Raw genomic sequence first — 24,449 nt, 5'->3', positions numbered from 1 at the left:
TTCAGTGGTAGAAAACCCCTGAGTTCAATCCCCAGTACCTGCCCTCCAAGGAATTTATAGTTGCTGCACTTTTTGAATTCTAAGATTCCTAAAAAGTACAATTTAGCTAGGTATAAAATATTTCAGTTGACTTTCTTTTCCTCAAAAATTCATTGACATCAAGTATTATATTAGTCCTTCTGTCAGTTTCTCCATTCATTTGTAAGTTGGCTGAATTTCATCCTTAGTTTTTCCAAAAGGTACTCATGAGTACTAATGTAATGTTTTCTTAATTCTTTCCTGTTTGCTGCATTGTTATCTTTGTACTTGAGCAACATATTGACTGGTGTGAAATTACAAAGCCAAAAATTTCTTTCCCTCAAAACTTTTTATTTATTTATTTATTTTAGTTGGGCACAATATATTTATTTATTTTTATGTGGTGCTGAGGATTGAACCCAGGGCCTCACATATGCTAGGCAAGCGCTCTACCACTGAAGCCACAACCCCAGCTCTCCCTCAAAACTTTACAGACATATTGTATATTAAATGTTTCTCAGAGGAAATTTGAAGTCTGTTTTCTTCCCTTTTGGGTAGTTTGTCTTCTATTCTTGATCATTATCATTATTAGGTTACATCTTGATTATTTTATATATTTTTCCCCTGGAATTGAATGTGCCCTTTCAATCTGGTCCATGCAGATATTTTCAGGCATTTCATTTATGTATTTATTTATGATAAATTTAATTGATTTAAAATTCTGTCAGATACTTCCAATATCTGAAGTTTATGTGGGCCTATTTCTTCTGTATTTGTTTCTGCAGCTTCTCTTTCATGTTGTCTTTGTTTCTTTGTATGACTCATGATTTTTTTCTCTTTTTATTTAATTTTTTTCTTTTTAGACATGACAGTAGAGTACATTTTGGCACATTATACATACATGGAGTATAATTTATTCTAATTAGGATACCACTCTTGTGGTTGTACATAATGTGGAGTTTCACTGGTCATGTATTCATATATGAATATAGTAAAGTTATGTCTGATTCATTCTACTATCTTTTCTATTCCAATCTCCCCTTCCCTTCATTCCCCTCTCCCCCCTTCCCTTCATTTCCCTTTGTCTAATCCAATGAACTTCTATTCTTTGTTTCTCACTCTTAATTGTGTGTTAGCATCCACATATCAGAAAGAACATTTGGCTTTTGGTTTTAGGGGATGGGCTTATTTCACTTAGCATGATTAACTCACATGATTGATTGCCCTTAAAATGGATTTGTGGGGTGTCCACAAAGCTTGTCTATCTCAAAAATGGGTTTTCATTTGCTTCAGTTGGGATATTGGAAACATGTATAGGGGACCACCACAAATCAAGATTCATCAGAAACTAAGCTTATAACTTGAATTTTCTTGCAATTTGACCTATGCATGTTCAAAAAACAATATACAAAAGAATCAATCAATACCTACAACTTCTGAGGCATATTTTATTTCCCATTCTAAATTCCTTGGAACTAGAGGGAGGGCAAATTTTGATCTGTTGATGTTTAGATTGTATATACATTATAATATAACCTTGTAGAATCCCTTTATATGGGTAATACTTTCCTATAATATGTTTGCAAATATGAACCAAAGCCTTGGTTTATATTTCTTCAATCGCACATAACTTCAGATCCAAGCCAATTATGAATGTTTTAAAATTTCCCAAGGAAAGTTAGTTGTTCTTACATATTACTTACCCCTCTGTTGTAGGTTTAACTGTGCTTTCTACTGTTTTTAGTATATTATTCTACTAGGTTTTTAGCCTTCTTTAGAAAGTTATGTCCACTGCCACAGGCCGGCTGGCTGCAGCAAAATAACCAGGGGGTGACGAATGACTTGTGTACGTTGATACAGCAGGAATGGGAGCCGTTTATTGTAGGACAGGAGCGGTATTTATACATTTTACACAGCCTATCTAATTAGCATAAAATAGATACAGCAGTCAACCAATAAGGAATCTCCACACTTAATGGCTTGCTTTTGTTACTTCACAAACCACTCCCTCTGGCATTTTGCCAGGCACCATGCAGACTTGTTTACAGACTCTAACATTTCTCTGGCAAAATAACAGGTGCCATCCTGACTTGTTTACAGACCTTAACAGTCCACCACTTTTTTTCCACAGGAGGGTCATCTGAATTGTCTACACCATAATTTTCAGAAATAAAAAGCTCTTGGGCCAGGGTTGTGGCTCAGTGGTAGAGCACTTGCCTAACCCTTGGTCCTAGTGAGTAGTTGAGGATATAGGTCAGGTCTGAGTTAGTATGATATACACTCTAACTTTACCCAAATATACATTATTCCTTTATTATGTTAAAATGAGACCTCCCACATTTTAGCTTCCCAAGTAGATATGTGAATTATAGATTGCATTTTCCAACTTCTCTGACAGCCAAATGTGATCTTGCAACTAAGTTATATCAATGGAGTACTTCATGGAAGTATTTTCTAAATGAAGGAACATCTCTCTTCCTTTTATTTGTTGGTATGACTAGAGATATAATAGCTAAGAAATAAAATCCATGGACTAAGAAATAAAAGCCATGTTCTGAATACATCAAGTCAATGATAAAATAAGACTGGATCCCAGGTATCCTGGAGTTTATTTCAGCTACCAGCTTCCTTTTATATGAGAGATTAATAAAACTTCATTTTAAAAATCCATTGTTATGGCAGAAAGATCAATGGAGGGAAGAGAGTAGGGGGTGGGGGAAGGAAGTGTAAGGAGAAGTACTAGGGACTGAATTAGAACAAGATACATTCCATGCCTTTATAATTATATAAAAATGGATTCTACTGTCATGTATAACTAAAAAGAAAAACAAAAAAATGGGTAGAATAGTGTATGAGACAACATGGGAAAATCTTAGAAGCAGGAAAGCAGGTGGATACCTTAGTAGACCTGACAACCCAACACCAACCCTGCAATGGGGTAAGGTGAGAACCAATCCTGTTTAGACTGCAGACAGTTTAGAGGTATCACTAGATACTCTGGAAATAATGATAGGGTGCTATGTAAGGAGAACTGTGTAAAGCTGCCTAAGAAGCAGTTAAACCTCTAGCAGTTGGATCACATTTCTCCACTTCAGTCACTGAGTAGCCTATCTCCCTGGCCCTAACAAGTCTAGAGTTTAAACTGTGATGAATGTCAAAAGGCAAGGTCCATTATAAAAAAAGGTTCTACTGGCAAAATTGAGGACAGTGGTAGTGAAAAGTAAGTAACCATTAATTATAATTTTGAATGTTGATTGTTAAAAAGATATGACAGTCATTAGAACCAATTACAAATACTTAAGTTCCCTTTTCAGACACAATAGAATTTCAATTCTATTTTTTTAAAGTTATGTATGGCCATGTAATTTCCTTACTGAGTTGAAATTTTCAGATATAGTGACTAGCTCAACACATTTTTTTCCCATCACGGTGATGATGAGCAAAGCCTGGATTCCTAACTGACTGCTATAAGGAAGGACCCATGATGAAATGTACAGGATATATAGCATGAGAAAGAAATCAACATTCTATGTATTGGCCCATTCAGATTAGTGGAGTCATTTGGTAATGAACCCAGCTTATCCTGATGTCAACTTCCAATCCCCTTTCCCCACTCAATCCTTTACCTTTTTCAATCCTTACTTTTTCCTTTTAGGTAAACTATGGGGAAAGAGCTAATCATATTATCAGGGTTTCCTCAGTCATCAGTGCTCCCAGTTGGCCTTGGAATGAAGATCAAAATGGACCAGCACTAACAACTTGTTCAGAGCTGTTATACCTCTTAATCTCCTGAAATGAATTAAGAACAATTACTTGGGATTGGGATTTAGCTCAGTGGCAAAGCACTTGCCTTGTATAGGGGGGTTTGATCCCCTGTTCCAAAAAAGAAAGGAAAACAAAAAAGACCCAAACCAAAAAAAAAAAAAAAGAAAGAAACAAAAAAGAACAATCACTTAAGGGTTCCAGAAATAAATATAATAATCAAAACAAAGCAAAGGAAAAAAAGTAACTGGGGGAAAATAGAAGTTTGCAAAAAAACAACAGAGGGAAAATTATTATTAATATCATCAGATAAAAGAAGACATTATTGCATTTAAGAAATAAGTACACGGAGAGCTCTTGGAAAACGTGAATATAGTGAAGAAATTAAAATATCAGTAGAAGAGCTTGAAAAATAAAGTTTAGAAAATATCCTAGGAAATACTTCAAAATTGACAAACAGAAAAGAAAAAAAGAAGGAAATTAGAACCATATCAGAGGTCCAACATTTGAATCACAAGAATTCCAAAAGGAGAGAGGAAGAGAAAGAAATTATCAATGAAGTAATTTAAGAATATTTTTAACAGATGGAGGAAATTATAAAAATATCTTGTTACATTTATGATCACAACAAAATCTCATTATTATATATCCTTCTCTGGAAATTACAGGAAGATGTGTATCAAAATGAGAAAGTAAAGAGGAAGAAAAACAAAAAATAAAAGATGCAAAATAAGACAAGTGAAATCAATCTCCAGATGGTATTGAAGGATGATCCCAGGATGACAACTGTGTCTCAAGCATAATGAACATAACAGTAGTCCAGTCTGGAGTTGTGTAATTCAAGAGATAGCCATTTTGAAGATATTATCAGTGAGCCCCTTGATATTGTATCATCATTTCCATCAGATGACCCTATTGGAAAATGTGATCTATTAACACCATAGATAAAATGGGAAAAGATGAAAATATAAACCAGAATAAAAGGCAAAGAGTATTCCAAGAATGACAGCAAAGGGAAGTTCCAAGATTGAACCTGAAAATAAATAGCTCTGCTGTGGTTGTAGTAAGCAGCCTCTCAATTTAAAGAAAAATTGATGTCTCAGGAAAGATGGTAATCACCATTTTGAAAGGCAACTAAAATTATTGAAAGCATAACAAGAAATTAAAAAACAAGGCAATTATTAACTTCAAGAATAAATAAAGAAAATATAATTAGTACATAACAAAGTTCCCAATGTTACGAGTGAAAAAAAGTATGAAAGGGTTAAAATGTAATCTGGTGTATTAGGGAATCAATTGGTAATCTGTAAAATCAATCAAGATACATCAGAATAGAGAGTAAGGGAAAAAAATAGCTAAGGAATTTTAAATGGCTGCCTCTTTATTTGGGGTGGGAATCAGGAAAAATGAGAAGGGAAATGGCAGAGAACCACTGTATTTTATTATAAGCCTCTCAGCACTATTTGGTTTTGAACAAAAGTCATATGTTATTTTGAAATAAAATACATTTTAAAATATCAGTAAAATAAAGCTTTTTTAAGCCTCAAAAATAGGAGATAAAATACTAAATATTGTAATAATAATAGAGATACAACTAAAGGTAAGTAATACAATAAAATTTGAAAACTAGAAAAAAAAGTTTTTTAAATAAAATACAAGTTACTTAAAAAGCAATCAAAACAGGAACAGATTTATAACCAAAGGTGAAATGGAAAAAATAGTCATGGATCTACCATCATCAAAGTCACCATTCCAATCAGTTTACAAGGCAAGCTGTAATTAAGCTTGTAGAAACAAATAATAATAATATGCTTATAAAAAACTAGTCTGCCATACAAAAGTAGATGTAAGGCTTCCTAACCCATTCCACGAGGCCAGAATGATAGTTTAATACCAAAAACCATAGAAGTTAAACATACACACAACCATGTGGGGCCAAAAAATCCTAAAATCATGTTGACACATCAAATCTATCTGTGCACCAAAACTATAAAACATCATGATTAAATTTCATTCATATCAATGACTCAAGAATAAAAAAGCTTAAGTATAAAGAGAAAATTTAAACAAACATAAAAATTACCTTAATTGTGAAAGAATAAAGAAAAGAAGATTGATGTTTTTTAAAAGTATTTTTCTCAAATTGAGATCAACCACCAGTAGTTAAAGATGCAATACTAGAAATATAAACTGCAAGATTGACTTAACTTGCTACTACAATTTTAGAGTATTCACTGGATGTTGGAGATCCTGGCCATTGAAATTGTTTATGAATAATAAATTATAAATAATACTTAAGGTAAGTGAAGGTTGAAGGCTGTGCAGCATAAAGTGTTCCAGAAAATACCATGGGTGAAGAGTGAAGACCTTGAAAATGTAAGTATTATATAATGCACAAGAAACTGATAAAGATCTGTTATTCTGCTTGTGTAGACTTCCTCATTGCTAAGTGACTTACAAATAAACATCCTGAACCAATATTTCTTGGCTTCTTGATTAAGGCTTCATTTTCTTTCATATTCCTTACTATCAATTTTTGGGATAGGAGAAGGTTTTCTTCAGATTTTTAAAAGATTTTGGTAGGGAGCTACCAAATTTATTGTCCCTAGATTTAAGAAAACAAGAGATTCATTTTTTTCTACGAATTCAGATTATCACAGGGGGAAATGAGAACAAGCTATTACTTACTAGCATTACTGCAATCAGTTGAAGAAAAGAGGTGACATGAAACCAAGGACAAGGAAAAACTCAGTCCTGTTGCAGAATGCCTTCAATCCGCCATCTTTTTTTTTTTTTTCTTCCCCTATTCTTAAAAATAGAAATAACAAGCACAAAACGCAAGGTGGCGCTGCTGGCTAAAAAGAGAAGAGGGGGAAATATCCTCACAAAGAGTGTTACAGATTCCAGCGTAAAGGGAAGTCTGGCCAGAAGGGAAGAGGAAAGGAAATCGCGTAGATAAGCGTTAGGGGAAAGTGGGGATCTCTCCCCACGAGAAATGCCCTTACCCCACCATCTCTAAGGATTTAGTTCCTGCCCTTTCTGAGAGCTGCTTGAGGCCCAGAGGTTCTGTTTTTGAAAGACTGACAAATAATGGAGACCAGTGGGGAGCACGCTGTACAGAAAAGGCAAGTCCTGTTTTTCTGTTTATTTCTGGGAGTGTTTGGGGCTGGCGCGGAACCGCTTCGGTATTTTGTGGCGGAGGAAACTGAGAGAGGAACTTTTCTGGCCAATTTGGCCAATGACTTGGGGTTGAGGGTGGGAGAACTCTCAGACCGACGGTCTAGAATTGTTTCAGACCAGAATATGCGATTTTTGCTGCTCAATTCGCTTACTGGTGATTTACTTCTAAATGAGAAATTGGACCGGGAAGAACTATGCGGCCCCACAGAGCCCTGTGTGCTTCCTTTCCAGTTGTTATTGGAAAAGCCTTTTCAGATTTTCCGTGCTGAACTACAAGTCAGAGACATCAATGATCATTCTCCAGTCTTTCTAGACAAAGAGATTCTCTTGAAAATATCAGAAAGTACAAATCCAGGTGCAGCATTTCCTTTAGAAAGTGCACAGGATTCAGATGTTGGAACCAACAGCCTGAGTAATTACACCATCAGCCCTAATGCCTATTTCCACGTTAATGTCCATGTTGGTGGGGAGGGGAATCTTCTTCCTAAATTGATACTGGATCAAGCGCTGGATCGAGAGGAGATACCTGAGCTCAGTTTAACCCTCACGGCTTTGGATGGCGGCTCTCCGGGCAGATCCGGAACCACGCTATTACGCATCCTGGTGGTAGATGTCAACGACAATGCCCCTGAATTTGTGCAGTCGCTCTACAAAGTGCAGGTACCTGAGAACAGCCCGGTTGGCTCCCTGGTCGTCACTGTCTCAGCTAGAGATTTAGATACAGGAAGTAACGGGGAAATAGTCTATGCATTTTTTTATGCCACTGAAAGAATTCTCAAAACATTTCAAATCAATTCAACATCTGGGTATCTTTATCTTAAAGCCAGATTGAACTATGAAGCAATTCAAACTTATACATTAACTATTCAGGCCAAAGATGGTGGAGGACTTTCTGGAAATTGCACAGTGATTGTTGAGGTAACAGATATAAATGATAATCCACCAGAAATTCTCATATCATCATTTACTAGTCCAATTGCAGAAAACTCACCAGAGACTGTGGTTGCTGTTTTTAGGATTAGAGACAGAGATTCAGGGAACAATGGGAAAATGGTGTGTTCCATCCAGGATGATCTCCCCTTTGTCCTGAAGCCATCTGTAGAAAATTTCTATACATTGGTAACAGAGAGATCTTTGGATCGAGAGCAGAACACTGAATACAGCATCACAATCACTGTCACTGACTTGGGGACACCAAGGCTGAAAACTGAACACAACATTACTGTCCTTGTCTCTGACGTCAACGACAATTCCCCCGCCTTCACACAAACATCCTACGTGCTGCTAGTGCATGAGAACAACCAGCCCGCCCTGCACATCGGAAGCATCAGCGCCACAGACAGAGACTCAGGCACCAACGCCCAGATCACCTACTCGCTGCTGCCAACCCAGGACCCACACCTGCCCCTCACCTCGCTGGTCTCCATCAACGCAGATAATGGGCAGCTGTTCGCGCTGAGAGCACTGGACTTCGAGGCCCTGCAGGCATTTGAGTTCCATGTGGGCGCCACAGACCATGGCTCGCCTGCACTCAGCAGCCAGGCGCTGGTGCGAGTGGTGATGCTGGACGAAAATGACAACTCGCCCTTTGTGCTGTACCCAATGCAGAACGCCTCTGCGCCCTGCACTGAGCTGGTGCCCAGGGCGGCAGAGCAGGGCTACCTGGTCACCAAGGTGGTGGCGGTGGATGGAGACTCAGGCCAGAACGCCTGGCTGTCATACCAGCTGCTCAAGGCCACGGAGCCAGGGCTGTTTGGCGTGTGGGCGCACAATGGTGAGGTGCGCACCGCCAGGCTGCTGAGCGAGCGCGACGCGGCCAGGCACAGGCTGGTGGTGCTGGTCAAGGACAATGGCGAGCCTCCGCTGTCTGCCAGCGTCACGCTGCACGTGCTGCTGGTGGATGGCTTCTCCCAGCCCTACCTGCCACTCCCGGAAGTGGCGCCCAAGGGCGCGCAGGGGGACTCGCTCACTGTCTACTTGGTCATCGCCTTGGCGTCCGTGTCGTCTCTCTTTCTCTTCTCTGTGCTGGTGTTCGTGGTGGTGAAGCTGTGCAGGAGGCGCAGGGCGGCGCCGCTGGGTGTCTGTTCTGTGCCTGAGGGCCATTTTCCTGGCCACTTGGTGGATGTCAGTGGCTCCGGGACACTGTCTCAGAGCTACCAGTATGAGGTGTGTCTGAAAGGAGGTTCAGGGACCAACAGTGAGTTCAAATTCCTAAAACCAATTTTCCCCAATATACTATCCCAGAGCATAGGGAGGGAAGTGGAGGAAAATCCCTCATTTCAGAATAATTTGGGTTTCTCATAAAGAATGATAAATAAGCCCTTCTCTCTGAGGATATATTCCTAGTTGGAAACTTACCCTGGATACCTGAAAAGAAGTGACTTTGCAGTATTTCAAGAACTCTTTAAGTCAAAGAAGGATCCAGCTTAATTCCCAAGAACCATCCACAAGCATGAAGTATATGTGTGTCATGTTTTATTCCAAACAATTATGCTTAATGTGCAGTTGGAGAAGTTTAAGCGCAGTTAAATTTATTTAGAGTTATTTTAAATTGCTCTCCATTGTCTTCATTCTTTATTGCTAGTTTTTGTAGTTGACTGGGATTCTGTACAAGTGTACCTACTATAAGTTTGGGGAGCAGAGATTGTAGAGTATTTTTTAAAGATTTTTTTCAAAGCACGTATGGTCTAGCATACACTATCTTAACACAATTAATTGCCAATGAAACCTTTGAGGGGAGGTATTTCAGAAGTGAGCAAATATATGGTCATAGTGACTCAGTAAGGTCACCAACTAGTAAATAACAGAACTAAGAATCTCCTAGTTATTTTTGTTGGTATGATGGCACCAATGCTATACTGTTTTCTGTCACTAGATAGCACTTGGCATGTTTCTAAACAATAAAAGAGTTTTTTTATCACACTGCTGGGTGTAATGATATTACTACAGGTCTGTAGTTTTATTTTTTAATAAACCAACAAGCCATCTTTTATGAAACAGTTATTCAACTATTACTATTAAAGATCTGATCTAACCAAATATCAAGTAAAACAAATTGAAATTGATCAACTAGTGCTTTTTCCTGAACATATGTTTTTCATTTAACAGAAAAGATTAATGGTCCTGAGTAGGGATATTACATAATTTTGTTGCTTCATTAGCTTATTATTTTCCTCACATTACAGTGTTTCTTCAGCAGTATTTCATAGCTACATTCATAATACTTTTTCCCAATTTAATTTAAAAATTTATTTTTAAGAATTTCCTACTCAATTTAATGCAGTGCTTAGTCAGAAAAAAAATAATAAAATGAATAGTGTAGTATCAAATAGCATCAAAGAGAAACATAAACTGTTAATAAATTTTAGAAATTATGGTGCATTAAGGAGAAGCTTTGTATTTAAAAATTATCCAGAGCTGGAGGTGTAGATCCTGGATACAGCAATTAGCATGCTTGAGTGCTCTCAAAATAGTATATATTATTGCCAAAAATAGTATTAATATCAACATACAGTATAAGTGGGATATAGTGTACAGATAAAATACAGTAATAAAATCTTAAATTGTTTTCAGTAACTTCTCAACAAACAAATAGCATGGAAATTGAAAACGGGAAGTTTACACAGTAAAAGAACTTGAGAGACTTTACAGCCAAATACAATGTGTGTATCTTGCTTGATATTGACTGAATGATTTTGAATACACTAGAGAAATTTGAATATATATGAATTTTAATATTAACAATTTCTTAGGTATGATAATGACATTGTAGTTTAGGTTTAAGTTTTTACAGTGAGAAATGCATAACAAAGTATTTGTGGATGAAAATTCACTTTTTCTAGAATGTGAAAATGTTGGATTGATGGGATAAAATATTATGGAAACATATTGATAACTGTTGAAACTAGTGATCAGTACATGGAGGGTTATAATATTATTCTTTTATGGGGTTTGAGATTTTTTAAAATGACAAGGTTATTAGAAGTTGATTCTGTGAGAAAAGAAATAGAGGTAATCAAAAAAGACATTCTTCCAAGATATATATTTACTACTGCTGTCACAGATTGTACTGAATTTATGACTCTATTTAGACAAGCTTTTCAGTGTTTCCTTGTTTCATATTTGACATAACTTCTTTCTGAGATAGTCCTGTTTATGCATTCATCTACCATGTGAATTTTTAGGTGTTTTCTAGTCACAACAATGGATTCATGCAGATTCAGCTAGCTAGTGGCATCAAATCACTATACGTTGTTTATTTATAAAGTTAACTTTTCTCTACATTAGTTTACTCATCTGTAAGGTGGGAAATTCATAATAGCCCTATGTGATAGTTGTTATTACTATTTCACTTTACATGTGTGTAAACTGAGGCAAAGAAAGATTAAATAATTTGCCTAAGGAAGTTTCATATGTAATAATTGTTGCCATAATTCATAGCAATTAAAAGTGTTTAATTATGAAAGTTTTCTATGTTATTCCAATGTATGTTTTTTCTGATTAGATTATTACAATAATATGTACCTTTTGCCCCAAACTCAATTAGAATTACTGAAAATCTCTGCTAATGTCATTTCCTGTGTGCTTCAGGTAATTGTCCACCCCAAATGGTACAGTGATAGTTGATGTGGTGTTGTAACTTTATATAGCCCACTGGTACAGAGAGGCAATGTTAGGAATATTGCATCCATTTTCATTCCACAAATTGTAAGAACCTATAAGGACGCTTGGTGGCGCTGCAGGATAAGAAGGTACAAACCGGAACCATAGCTGCGACTCCAATACGGGAAAATTTACCAGCAGAGGCTAGAAACCCAACCCAAGCTTGAATGCCACAGAAAGGAGGACTGGATCCTCTGAAAAGGACTCTAAAAAGAACTGGAATATTTCTCAGATATCTTGCGGCATACCACAGCATCAGATACTCGGGACTTTACAGTTCAGCAGAACAATCTTGCGGTGGGCTGTACCAAACACAATGGAGGCCAGCGGGAAACGCATCTGCAGACAAAAGCAAGTCATTTTCTTTTTCCTATTGGGCTTATTTCAGGAGGGAGCGGGAGAGCCTAGGCGCTATTCTGTAGTGGAGGAAACTGAAGGCAACTCCTTTGTAACCAATCTAGCAAAGGATTTGAGTCTGGGACAAAGGGAATTCTCCAGGAGGGGGGTTAGAATCCTCTCCAAAGGGAATAAGCTACATTTGCAGCTCAATCAGGACACGGGGGAATTGTTACTAAATGAAAAACTGGACAGGGAGGAATTGTGTGGGCACACAGAGCCCTGTGTGCTTCGTTTCCAGGTGATACTAGAGAGTCCTTTAGAATTTTTTCAAGCTGAGCTACAAATAATAGACATAAATGACCACTCTCCGGAGTTCCTGGACAAAGAAATGTTGCTGAAAGTATCAGAGAGCAGTCCTTCTGGAACTACATTTCCTCTGAAGAATGCTCAGGACATGGATATAGGCCAAAATAATATTGAGAACTATGTGATCAGTCCCAATCCCTATTTTCGGGTCCTTACCCGAAAACGCAGCGATGGCAGGAAATATCCCGAGCTGGTGCTGGAGAAAGCGCTGGATCGAGAGGAGGAACCTGAGCTCAAGTTAACCCTCACAGCACAGGATGGCGGCTCTCCGCCACGGTCTGGCACAGCTCAGATCCACGTTGAAGTCGTGGACGTCAATGATAATGCCCCGGAATTCCAGCAGCTCATCTATAGGGTGCAGATTCCTGAAGACAGTCCGATAGGTTTCCTGATTGTCACGGTCTCTGCAACGGATGTAGACCTTGGAGTCAATGGAGAGGTCTCTTATTCACTGTTCCAGGCTTCAGATGAGATTAGCAAAACATTTGCAATCAATCCCTTGACAGGAGAAATTCGACTGAAAGAACAACTTGATTTTGAAAGAGTTCAGTCCTATGAAGTCAATATAGAAGCGAGAGATGCTGGAAGCTTTACTGGAAAATGCGCGGTTCTGATCCAAGTCACGGATGTGAATGACCATGCCCCAGAAGTTACCATGTCTGCATTTACTAGTCCCATATCTGAGAACTCTCCTGAGACGGTGGTTGCAGTTTTCAGTGTGTTAGATCTTGATTCAGGAGAAAATGGGAAAATAAGTTGTTCCATTCAGGAGGATCTACCCTTTTTCCTGAAATCTTCAGTGGAAAACTTTTACACCCTATTAACAGAGAGACCACTGGACAGAGAGAACACAGCTGAGTACAACATCACCATCACTGTCACGGATTTGGGGACACCAATATTGAAAACACACCTTAACATAACAGTGCAGGTATCAGACGTCAATGATAACTCGCCAATCTTCACGCAAGCCTCCTACATCCTATTGGTGCAAGAGAACAACAGCCCCGCCCTGCACATAGGCAGTATCAGTGCCACAGACAGAGACTCAGGCACCAACGCCCAGATCACCTACTCGCTGCTGCCAACCCAGGACTCGCAACTGCACCTCGCCTCGCTGGTCTCCATCAACGCAGACAATGGGCAGCTGTTCGCGCTGAGGGCGCTGGACTTCGAGGCCCTGCAGGCATTCGAGTTCTGCGTGGGCGCCACAGACCAAGGGTCGCCCGCGCTCAGCAGCCAGGTACTGGTGCGCGTCGTGGTGCTGGACGACAATGACAACCCGCCCTTCGTGCTGTACCCAATGCAGAATGCCTCTGCACCCTGCACGGAGCTGGTGCCCAGGGCGGCAGAGCAGGGCTACCTGGTCACCAAGGTGGTGGCGGTGGATGGAGACTCGGGCCAGAACGCTTGGCTGTCATACCAGCTGCTCAAGGCCACGGAGCCAGGGCTGTTTGGCGTGTGGGCGCACAATGGCGAGGTGCGCACCGCCAGGCTGCTGAGCGAGCGCGATGCGGCCAGGCACAGGCTGGTGGTGCTGGTCAAGGACAATGGCGAGCCTCCGCTGTCTGCCAGCGTCACGCTGCACGTGCTGCTGGTGGATGGCTTCTCCCAGCCCTACCTGCCACTCCCGGAAGTGGTGCCCGAGCGCGCGCAGGAGGACTTGCTCACTGTCTACTTGGTCATCGCCTTGGCGTCGGTGTCGTCGCTCTTCCTCTTCTCTGTGCTGTTGTTCGTTGTGGTGAGGCTGTGCAGGAGGCGCAGGGCGGTGCCGCTGGGTGTCTGTTCTGTGCCTGAGGGTCATTTTTCTGGCCACCTGGTGGACGTCCCTGGCACCCGGACTCTGTCCCAGAGCTACCAGTATGAGGTGTTCTTGACAGGAGGCTCAGGGACCAGTGAATTCAAGTTTCTGAAACCTATTTTACCTACTTTCCAAGACCATTCCCTTGGGTCAGAAATGTAACAAAACCCCAACTATAGAAATAACTTAGGTTTCAATATTCAGTTAAAATAATCTTTTAAAATATATGATATTTAATTTTGTGACAAATTCAAAGAGATGGTTTTTCTGTCAGAATATTAACTTGCCTGCAGTAGTTAGGTTTTCACTGGATTAAAATATTGATTTCTTATCTTTTCTCCATGTGTGTAAAATGAGTGATCCTAAATTTTGCCTTTCAAAATTGACACTGCTGATGTCAATGGTCATACAAATCTTTGTTGTGAAAAAGTTTAGGAATAGGGAGGAAGTCTGGAAAATTAATTCTACATAGTCAATTGCAATTCCTCGAATATTTTGTTAGTTGTTAAACCATTAAATATCTACAGAGCACTAATACAAACTAACACTCTAATGTCCAATCAGGAAGGAAGATAACTGTACAGTGAGGATATCTAGGTCATGCTTTATTTTCTCCACATAGTAATAATCTTCTTTGGTACTGTTTTTTCCTTAAAGCATTATATAATTGTGCTTCTTTTATCACCATATGAGGTTTGGGGGGGTTGTGTGTGTGTGTGTGTGTGTGTGATGCTGGGGATTGAACTTGTGCATTCAAGGCAAGCACTCTACCAACTGAGCCATATCCCCAACTCCAAGTTTTTAATTAATTATTTTAAACTGATTTTCACTTAGTTTCATTGGTGTTAAAGGAAGGGAAATAAATATTGCACCGTAACTATCTTGTGAGATGAAGTAGCAAAATAGTGAAATTGGCTTTTCTTCATCATCTGTGACAGAAAATACATAGGCCAATGTTCATTCATCTTTTAAATTTTAGTATTAGACCCCAAGTTTAGGGCATTAGTGTACTTGGTCAAAAGAATATATCTTCAAAGACTTCTTGGTGGTTAGAATTGGACATGTGACTATGTTATAGTTTAGATGCATGTACAATAATTCTGGGAAACTCCCAAGACATTTTTGGTTCTGGGAATTGAACCCAGGGCCTTGCACTTGCTAGGCAAAGACTCTACCACTGAGTTCCATCCCCTAAACCCAAGAAGACCTTTTAGAAGGAAATAAATCATCAGGAAGGAGTCTCAATTTTTCCTTCTCCAACAGCTTTGTGGTGCTTGAAATATGTATGGAATGGGTTATACACAAACAGCCATGTTGGATCTTAGAAACAATGGACTGAGATAGTGTAGTGACTATTTAGTCATCATGCCATCCTACTTCTGATTTTTTTTTTTACTTAAGCAATAAGGGAACATTTATCTTATTAGCCCACCACTATTTCAGTTTTTATGCTGCCTCCAGTAGAATCTAATTAACAGTAATACATACATAAAATGCACAAATCTTAGCTATGCAGTTTGATGTAATTGATCTTTTGACACTTGTGTGTTTCTTGATTTCTAATTTCACTAAAAGTAGTGTATCGTGCTCTATATTCATTATCTTTTTAATCTTTTCCCAAACCCTGAGGGAGCCAGCATATTATCCCCTTTTTACATATGAGGAAATTGGGGATTTATGATTCTGAGTAATAAAGGGAAAAATTTGAAATATAAATTTAAGTCTACCTGAATTTAATGCCTCAGTTCTTAACCAGTATGCTATATTGGCAAGCCTTACCTGGGATCATTGTTTTCCAAAGAAGTAAATTCCACTATTAGTCTTAATTTTATTCCATGAATTAAATTCCCATGTGAAAATAAAACTTTCACACTATAGTTTGTATATATTTCTATACCAATGACCACACTGCTGTAGATCAAAAAAATCAAAGTTGTTGGAGAAGTTCTGTTTTAAATATGCTGGGTCATCTACCACAATTGATCTGAATCAGTCTAATTGTATCAGTGGTGTCCTTAGAATGTCACATTCATTATTGTAGAAATGAGTGCATTGAAAAAGAGTAGTTACCCTCTGGTTGCATTTCTTGAATTTCTTATGCTTTTTCTTCAGTGTTCTTTTATCAGATGTAATATATTTATTTTTATTTTGTTTTGGAAGTGGAAACTTTCTTCATTATATTTTCATAAGTCCCTTATTAAAATTAAATATACCATATTCATTTTGGCAAATGTTTGAAATATGTTTGAAAGCAGTTGCTATTACAGTACTAATTGTAATCAAAACCTAATTTTAGAAAATTACAATATTATGGAGGTGTTTTCATCACTAAATAACTTAGAGATCTGGAAATTCAGTAGGAAAAATATGATGAGCTCCAGTTATTTTCTGTTAAGATTACCAATGTGTTTGGGAATTCCTCTTTAAATTATGCTGGGGGAAAAAACTATATATGGGTCATAAATGACTGTTCAGAAAGAATGATCCACCAGTGATGAAAGAATCACTCTTCAGCATTTGTTATGATAATATTATTCTTATAGAAATGATAACTTTTGTTGATTCAACCGCTGGATGCATGTAAATCCATATTTGTGTTAATACATTAGTTTTCTATTGTTGCTGGGAAAAATCACAAAGTTAGTTACTTAAAACAATTAAATTGTATAATCTTACAGTTTGTAGACAAGAAGTCTGATCTGGATCTTACTGAACTAAAATACTGAATCAATAGGGATGCATTGCATGCCAGTGGCAGAGAGAACCCATTTCTTTTGTATTTTCCATATTCTAGATACTACCTTTATTACTTGTCTCATGACCCCTTCATCCATCTTCAAAGCCAGCAACATTGCTACTCTATCCATTCTTTACTGGTTACATCTCCCTCTGACTGTAGCCAGGGAAGATCCTTCTTATCTATATGCCGCAGTCCGGCTGCAGCAGAATAATCGGGGGGTGACGAATGACTTGTGTACGTTGATGCAGCAGGAATGGAAGCCGTTTATTGTAGGATAACAGAGGTATTTATACATTTTGCACAGCTTATCTTAATTAGCATAAACTAGATACAGCAGTCAACCAATCAGGAATCTCCACACTTAATGGCTTGCTTTTGTTACTTTACAAACCACTCCCTCTGGCATTTTGCCAGCGCCATCCAGACTTGTTTACAGACTCATATCCCCCTTTTGTTTAATTTAAATAACGACCATAGTGTTTTTTACAGAAACACCATAAATAACCTGCTAGAAACAGAAAGGGAGGATACAAAATGTTAAAATTCCAAGCTAATTGATGGCTCCATGCAAGAAGCCTTTGGAAAAATTATACCAGCAATGACACCATTTGTAAAGATATCGAGTTACAATTTGTTGTAGATTACAGTTTGTTGTCTCAGTCCAGGTAAAACAGTGTCTCAATAGATTAACTCACAGTCCAGGTAAATCACAGTCCAGGTAAGTTCTGCAGGCAGCTAGCTTAAGTTGTAGCAGCAGAAACAGCAACAGCTCCGAAGTCTCCTGGGGTTCTCAGGCGAAGTTTCCTCCGGTTCTCAGCAACACTGTAAATTCTTTCACCTTGGTCTTTACTGGCATTGGGAGGCAGGCAGGAATTCTGGATGGCTAAAGAAAATCTGTAGCATTCTACTAATGAACAATTTAGTACATTATCTCAAGGTTTTTTACATTTGAAATAAGCCTTAATAGTACTCATTACTCATTAGCCTCCAGGTGTGGGAGACCCATTGTAGTTACTGGCCTTGGAAATCATCAAACTTCAGGGAAGCCAGTAGCATCTTCTGCCAGCTGTAGCATCCGGGGCAGCCCCAGATGGCCCTGGGGAGAGTCCCAGACTCAAACTGCTTCCGGGCACAGGGAGCAAAAGTCTGCAAGACTGTGCCTCCAGGTCAGGTCTAGATTTGGGCTCACAGTGGCGTTCCGCTCCCCCGGGCAGGGGGGCGGGGAAGAGCCGGCAACTTCCCCTTGGAAAATTCTTGCTGCGCCATGATCGGCTTGGGCAGGTGGCAGCCGCCTTGTCGTTTCACACACCCTCCGGTATCAAAAAGTATTCAGTAATAGCCTGTTGCTGCAACTTTTTTCCTGATAATCCTTCTTCTTCTGATCTTTCTTTTTCTTTCTGACTAGAGTTTCTGGGCTTTTATCAACACATGCCCTAACTATTCTTGGTTCCACTGGGGTGCCTTTTTCCCTTATCAATTTACTTCTCACCCCTTCCATATTTTCAACACAAAGACAATACAACATTTCAAGACAAAACAAGACACAAACATACTGCATCAATCTTCTCCATTTTCTCGAAATGGCCATTTTTCCTCTCACCCTATCTGCCTAGGGATGAGCAGATTGCTCCCATCCTATCTATGGACGGGCAGCTTTTTTTCGTCACTTACCCCCGAGTGTCCTAATACAGGATGATCTTCTCTTCACAAGATCTTGAATTTAAACAGATTTGCAAATAATTTTTCTGCCATGTAAGGTAACATATTTACATATTTGAAGACATCTTTGAGTAGCTATTATTCTGTCTACCACAGGTTGTTCACTTGGAAGAAAATTCTCCATTTTAACAGTACCACCCACCTGTGGTCAAAGGAGGACACATGAAAGTCTTTATAGCAGAAAGTTAGGCCTCACTGATTTGATGCTTGAACTCAAAACAAGGTTCTTAAATTCATGCACAAGAGCACTAAATTGATAAAGATCATAAACTGTTTTTATAGTTGTGGGGCTCAAATCCAGGTCTCATGCATGCTAGCCAACTCTGCCACTGGTTATACCTCTATCCCACCATGAATTGCAATTCAATTCAAATTACAGAAATGGGAAACACAAACAAAAGAATCCAAATTTGATAAGGGTCTTATACCTAGAATTATAAAGGGCACTTGTAATTCAATTATAAAACAAATAGCTGAATTCACAAAACAGGCAAAAATCTGAATAGACATTTTTTCTAAGGAAGATAACCAATGGCCAATAAATGAAAAGATGTTCAATATCATTAGTAATTAGGGACATATAAATCAAAATTACAGTGAGACACCATTTCACTGAGGTAGCTACATACGAAAACTCAGATAATAACAAGCATTGGGAGGATGTGGGAATATTGGTATCCTGATACACTGCTGAGGATGTAGAATGATTCAGCCATTTAGGGGAAAAGTGTGGTAGGTCCTGAAACAATTAAATATATAAATAGCATATGATCCAGCAATTTCACTATTAGCAAAATAAAATTAGAGGTCCACCCAAAAACTGGTATAAGAATGTTCACAACAGCTTTGTCAACATAGCCCAAAGGGGACAACTCAAATGTCCCTCAGTGGATGAATAGATCATCAAAATCTGATCTATCTGAACAACACAATATTATTCAGTTATAAAAGAAGTGTTGCTACATGCTAAAACTTGAATGAAACCTTGAAAGCATTATTCTGTGTGAAAGAAACCAGTCATAAAAGTCTGCATATTATATCATTTCCTTCATTTAAAAGTTTAAAATAGGGAACTCTATAAAAAAAGTAGATTAATAAATGCTTGGGGTTGAAGCTAGGAGAAATGGGACAATAGTGGGATTATAGATAAAGGATAATGTTTCTTCTTAAAGTGATAGGAATATTCTAAAATTGAGTGATTATGGAAGTACAACAATGTGAATACATTAAGAGCCACTGAATCATATGCTTCAAGTTGGTGAATTTTGGGCATTTGAGTTACATCTCAAAGATGTTTTTAAAAGAATAAGATAGAAATTGTTCTTGTTAAAATTTAAAAAAACAGAATTCCAAAGTGTGGCAGGGCCAACCTTGAGATTTGCCTATTTAGAAAATAATTTTCCATTAATTTGAAAATTGTAAAAATTCAGTTTTGAGGTTAGGTGTTGGAAAGAAGTTACTTATTCTTTAATAAAGCATTGGTTAGGGGCTTGGATGTGTCTTTGTGGTAAAGGTCTTGCCTCCCATGCAAGAAGCCCTGGGGATTGCACCACATCAAAAAAGGTTAACTACATTCTTTAGAACCCCACTGATTGTAATTTTTGCATTGTCCATTCATTTGTAATACTATAATAAGTACCCTGAAAAATATGTGTGTTACTTTGGAAACATTTTGCTCCTACATGTATGTTCTTCTTAGTTTAGATGTAAATAGCAACATTTAATCATTAACAACAGCATAGTCAATAATATCAGTGATAGTGTGCCATTTGTACTCCTTTCCATGAAACACCAGTGTTCTCTCTGTACATACAAAAGCCTCTTGAAAATAAAACTCAAGTGTTTAATATCACATAGCCTATTCCTTCATTTTGGAAAATTTGGTCTCCAGTTCCATCAGAAAAAAAAAAAGTAAGACTAAGTGAACGCATGGTGGCGCTACAGGTCAAGAAAATGGAAAACGTGAACACTGGCTTCCGCAATTCCAGTTTGCCAGCCAGTTTCTTGCCGCCTAGAAGCAAAAGAAAAGCTTTCTCCGCCAGAGCAAAAGCGAGTGCGATATCTTTAAAAATTCTGTTTACCGCTTAATTCTGGCATTCTGGACTGCTGGACAGCGCTAACAAGACCCTGGGTACACGTGAATCTCCTGTGAACAAGAATTTCCAGGAAATAGCAATGGAGATTGAATGGCTGCCAAATCAGAGACAAAGGCAAGTCTTAATTTTCTTTGTTTTGCTGAGCTTGTCTGGGGCAGGCGCTGAGTTGGGACCATATGTGGTAGTGGAAGAAATGGAGAAAGGTTCCTTAGTGGCAAATCTAGTGAAAGACATAGGGCTGGAGTTGGCAGAGATGTCCACCCGCGGGGCCCGGATCATTTCCCAAGGAAACAAAGAGTATTTGCAGCTCAAGGTTCAAACTGGGGATTTGCTCATAAATGAGAAATTAGATAGAGAGGAGCTATGTGGGCCCACTGAGCCTTGTATACTAAATTTCCAAGTGTTAATGGAAAAACCCTTAGAGATATTTCAGGCTGAACTGAAGGTGAAAGACATAAATGATCATTCTCCTGTGTTCCCAGAAAGAGAAATACTTCTTAAAATACTGGAAAACAGCCCCCTAGGAAATGTATTCCCTCTGAATAATGCTCTGGACTTGGACGTTGGAAGCAATAATGTTCAGAACTATCAAATCAGCCCCAACTCCCATTTCCGCATTCTTACCTATGAACGCAGCAACGGCAAGAAATATCCTCAACTGGTTTTGGAAAAAGAGCTGGATCGAGAGGAAGAGCCTGAACTAAGATTAACCCTGACAGCTCTGGATGGCGGCTCTCCTCCGCTGTCTGGAACCACACAGGTCCTCATTGAAGTGGTGGACATCAACGATAATGCCCCTGAGTTTCAGCAGCCAATCTACAAGGTGCAAATTCCTGAGAACAGCCCGGTAGGTTCTCTGGTAGTCACTGTCTCCGCCACTGATTTAGACGATGGCGTCTATGGGGAAATAATATATATGCTCTTTCAGGCTTCAGAAGATGTTAGCAAAACTTTGGAGCTAAATCCTATCACAGGAGAAATTCGACTTAGAAAACAAGTAGATTTTGAAACAGTCCCGTTTTATGAAGTGGACATCAAGGCTACAGACGGAGGAGGTCTTTGGGGGAAATGCACTCTTCTCCTGCAGGTGGTGGATGTAAATGATAACCACCCCGCAGTGACCATGTCTGCACTCACCAGTCCCATTCCGGAGAACTCCCCGGAGATGGTGGTTGCTGTTTTCAGAGTTTCAGATCCTGACTCTGGGAACAACGGAAAGACGATTTCCTCCATTCAGGAAGACATGCCCTTTCTTCTAAAACCTTCAGGCAAAAACTTTTACACCTTGAAAACAAAGAGAGCACTAGACAGAGAAGAAAGAGAGGAATACAACGTGACCATCACGGTTACAGATATGGGGACACCCAGATTGAAAACACAGCTTAACATAACAGTGCAGGTATCAGACATCAACGACAACGCCCCTGCCTTCAGAGAAACCTCCTACACGCTGTTAGTGCGCGAGAACAACCAGCCCGCCCTGCACATAGGCAGTGTCAGCGCTACAGACAAAGACTCGGGCACCAACGCCCAGATCACTTACTCACTGCTGCCAAACCAGGACCCAAACCTGCCCCTCACCTCGCTGGTCTCCATCAACGCAGACAATGGGCAGCTGTTCGCGCTGAGGGCGCTGGACTTCGAGGCCCTGCAGGCGTTCGAGTTCCACGTGGGCGCCACCGACCAAGGCTCGCCTGCGCTCAGCAGTCAGGCGCTGGTGCGCGTGGTGGTGCTGGACGAAAATGACAACCCGCCCTTCGTGCTGTACCCGCTGCAGAACGCCTCTGCGCCCTGCACCGAGCTGGTGCCCAGGGCGGCAGAGCAGGGCTACCTGGTCACCAAGGTGGTGGCAGTGGATGGAGACTCGGGTCAGAACGCCTGGCTGTCATACCAGCTGCTCAAGGCCACGGAGCCAGGGCTGTTTGGCGTGTGGGCGCACAATGGCGAGGTGCGCACCGCCAGGCTGCTGAGCGAGCGTGATGCGGCCAGGCACAGGCTGGTGGTGCTGGTCAAGGACAATGGCGAGCCTCCGCTGTCTGCCAGCGTCACGCTGCACGTGCTGCTGGTGGATGGCTTCTCCCAGCCCTACCTACCGCTCCCGGAAGTGGCGCCTGAGCGCGCCCAGGGGGACTCGCTCACTGTCTATTTGGTCATTGCTTTGGCCTCTGTGTCATCGCTCTTCCTCTTCTCTGTGCTAGTGTTCGTGGCGGTGAGGCTGTGCAGGAGGAGCAGGGCGGCATCGCTAGGGGTGTGTTCTGTGCCTGAGGGCCACTTTCCTGGCCACCTGGTGGATGTCGCCAGCACTGGCACTCTGTCCCAGAGTTACCAACAAGAGGTGTGTCTGAAGGGAGGTTCTGCGACCAGCGAATTTAAGTTCTTGAAGCCAATTATCCCCATCCTCCCGCCCCAGTGCCCTGAGAAAGAAATAGAGGAAAATTCTTTCTTCCACACTACTTTTGGATTTAATTATTGATAGAAATCCATTCAATAAGGGAAAGACACTTACTCACCCACTCCCAGTGCTGGTGTATCACCCTGCTTAAGCCTCTAAAGTAGCTGAGATTACAAGCATATGCCAACATGTCTTGTCATAAACTGTTTAATATTGTCTTGTTGGTTAAATTGTTTATGTTCATTATCATCAATTTTTTCAGTACTATTTATTTTTCATTTTAATTCATTATCAGTTTACTACAGTTTTTTCTTTATGTTTACTCAATTGTTTCTCATAGACTTTTTTCCTCATAGACTATTAATGAGTTGGCTTTATCTTCAAAGCTGACAGCATTTTAAAATTTTCTTTCACCCAATGTGTTTTATTGATTTTATTATCAACATATATTTCATGTTGGTTCTCCCTTTTCTAGACTTCTGCTGCATGGGATATCATATATACTATTTGATATTTCTATTTTCCTTTCTAAATTGGTCTTCTTGTTGATTTGTAATCCTTGATTTTAATTATTACATCTTTCTTAAACTATGTTACTTTTTAAAGTTCTGTTTTCCCTGTTGATGTTTCTGTATTTAATAATAATATTTCTGTTATAAGTGGTATGATAAATATCTAATCAGCCTAACCTGAACATAAAAAGAAACGTCATTGTAAAATATTGAGTGTGTAAATGCTCTTATGTTTGAAGCCATAAAGACAAACTTTGGGCATTCTACAGCATCATATAGAAATATTTCATAATTTGTTGCTTTTAATTGTGTGTGAAAAAAAATCAGAGATCCCTGTTAAGTTTTATTGGCTAGCAATCCATTTCCACTCAGTTGAAAAAACAATAGAAACTATCAATTAGAGGTTCTCATAACGTGTCTTTTATATTCAGCAGAGTAGTGGTTTTTGTTGTTTGCTTTTGTTTCTTGGTGATATCTAGCCTTTTCCTTATATATCTCCCTAGACTTACTAGACTTAATTTATATCACTTGCTTTTTGTAGGAAAATCATAATATGTAGAAGACTATCTTTCTAGATATTGAGCCTTTGAATAAAATTACTGTGAAGCAAATGGTATAATGTTATTTTTACTTTCCATAATGTTATGATGTGTTAGTTGTGATCTTTACCTCCCTTTATTTAATGCACATAAAGTCTTACTGGATTTCAATTAAGAGGAACCTTAAAATAAAGGTTAGGCCATTCTTTAATTCTGCAAGGTATTTTAAATTTTATATAAGAAAAACAAAGACAAAAAAGGTATTAGAAATTGAAAAGCATGTGTAAGTGAATGAAAGAAGACAATTTTCAAATTGTAGGGGT

The 24,449-nt window shown here is 39.3% G+C and overlaps 2 protein-coding genes across 2 annotated transcripts; both read left to right on the top strand.

The window, feature by feature from the left end:
* The first annotated feature begins 6,742 nt into the window (after positions 1–6,742).
* Positions 6,743–11,356, top strand: Pcdhb7 (protocadherin beta 7). Its single transcript, XM_076856837.2, has one exon. It carries the CDS (start codon positions 6,871–6,873, stop codon positions 9,262–9,264), a length of 2,394 nt encoding a protein of 797 aa, XP_076712952.2. The 5' UTR covers positions 6,743–6,870; the 3' UTR covers positions 9,265–11,356.
* Positions 11,357–11,812: 456 nt separating this feature from the next.
* On the top strand, positions 11,813–23,374 carry LOC143399812 (protocadherin beta-13-like). Its single transcript, XM_076856836.2, has 2 exons — positions 11,813–12,682; positions 21,507–23,374. Exons 1-2 carry the CDS (start codon positions 11,939–11,941, stop codon positions 23,154–23,156), a joined length of 2,394 nt encoding a protein of 797 aa, XP_076712951.1. The 5' UTR covers positions 11,813–11,938; the 3' UTR covers positions 23,157–23,374.
* Positions 23,375–24,449: the final 1,075 nt, after the last annotated feature.

This window comes from Callospermophilus lateralis, chromosome 5, assembly GCF_048772815.1.
Source record: "Callospermophilus lateralis isolate mCalLat2 chromosome 5, mCalLat2.hap1, whole genome shotgun sequence".
NCBI lineage: Eukaryota > Metazoa > Chordata > Mammalia > Rodentia > Sciuridae > Callospermophilus > Callospermophilus lateralis.
The sequence above is the reverse complement of the archived record's forward strand: the minus strand, read 5'-3'. Positions and strand labels throughout refer to the sequence as shown.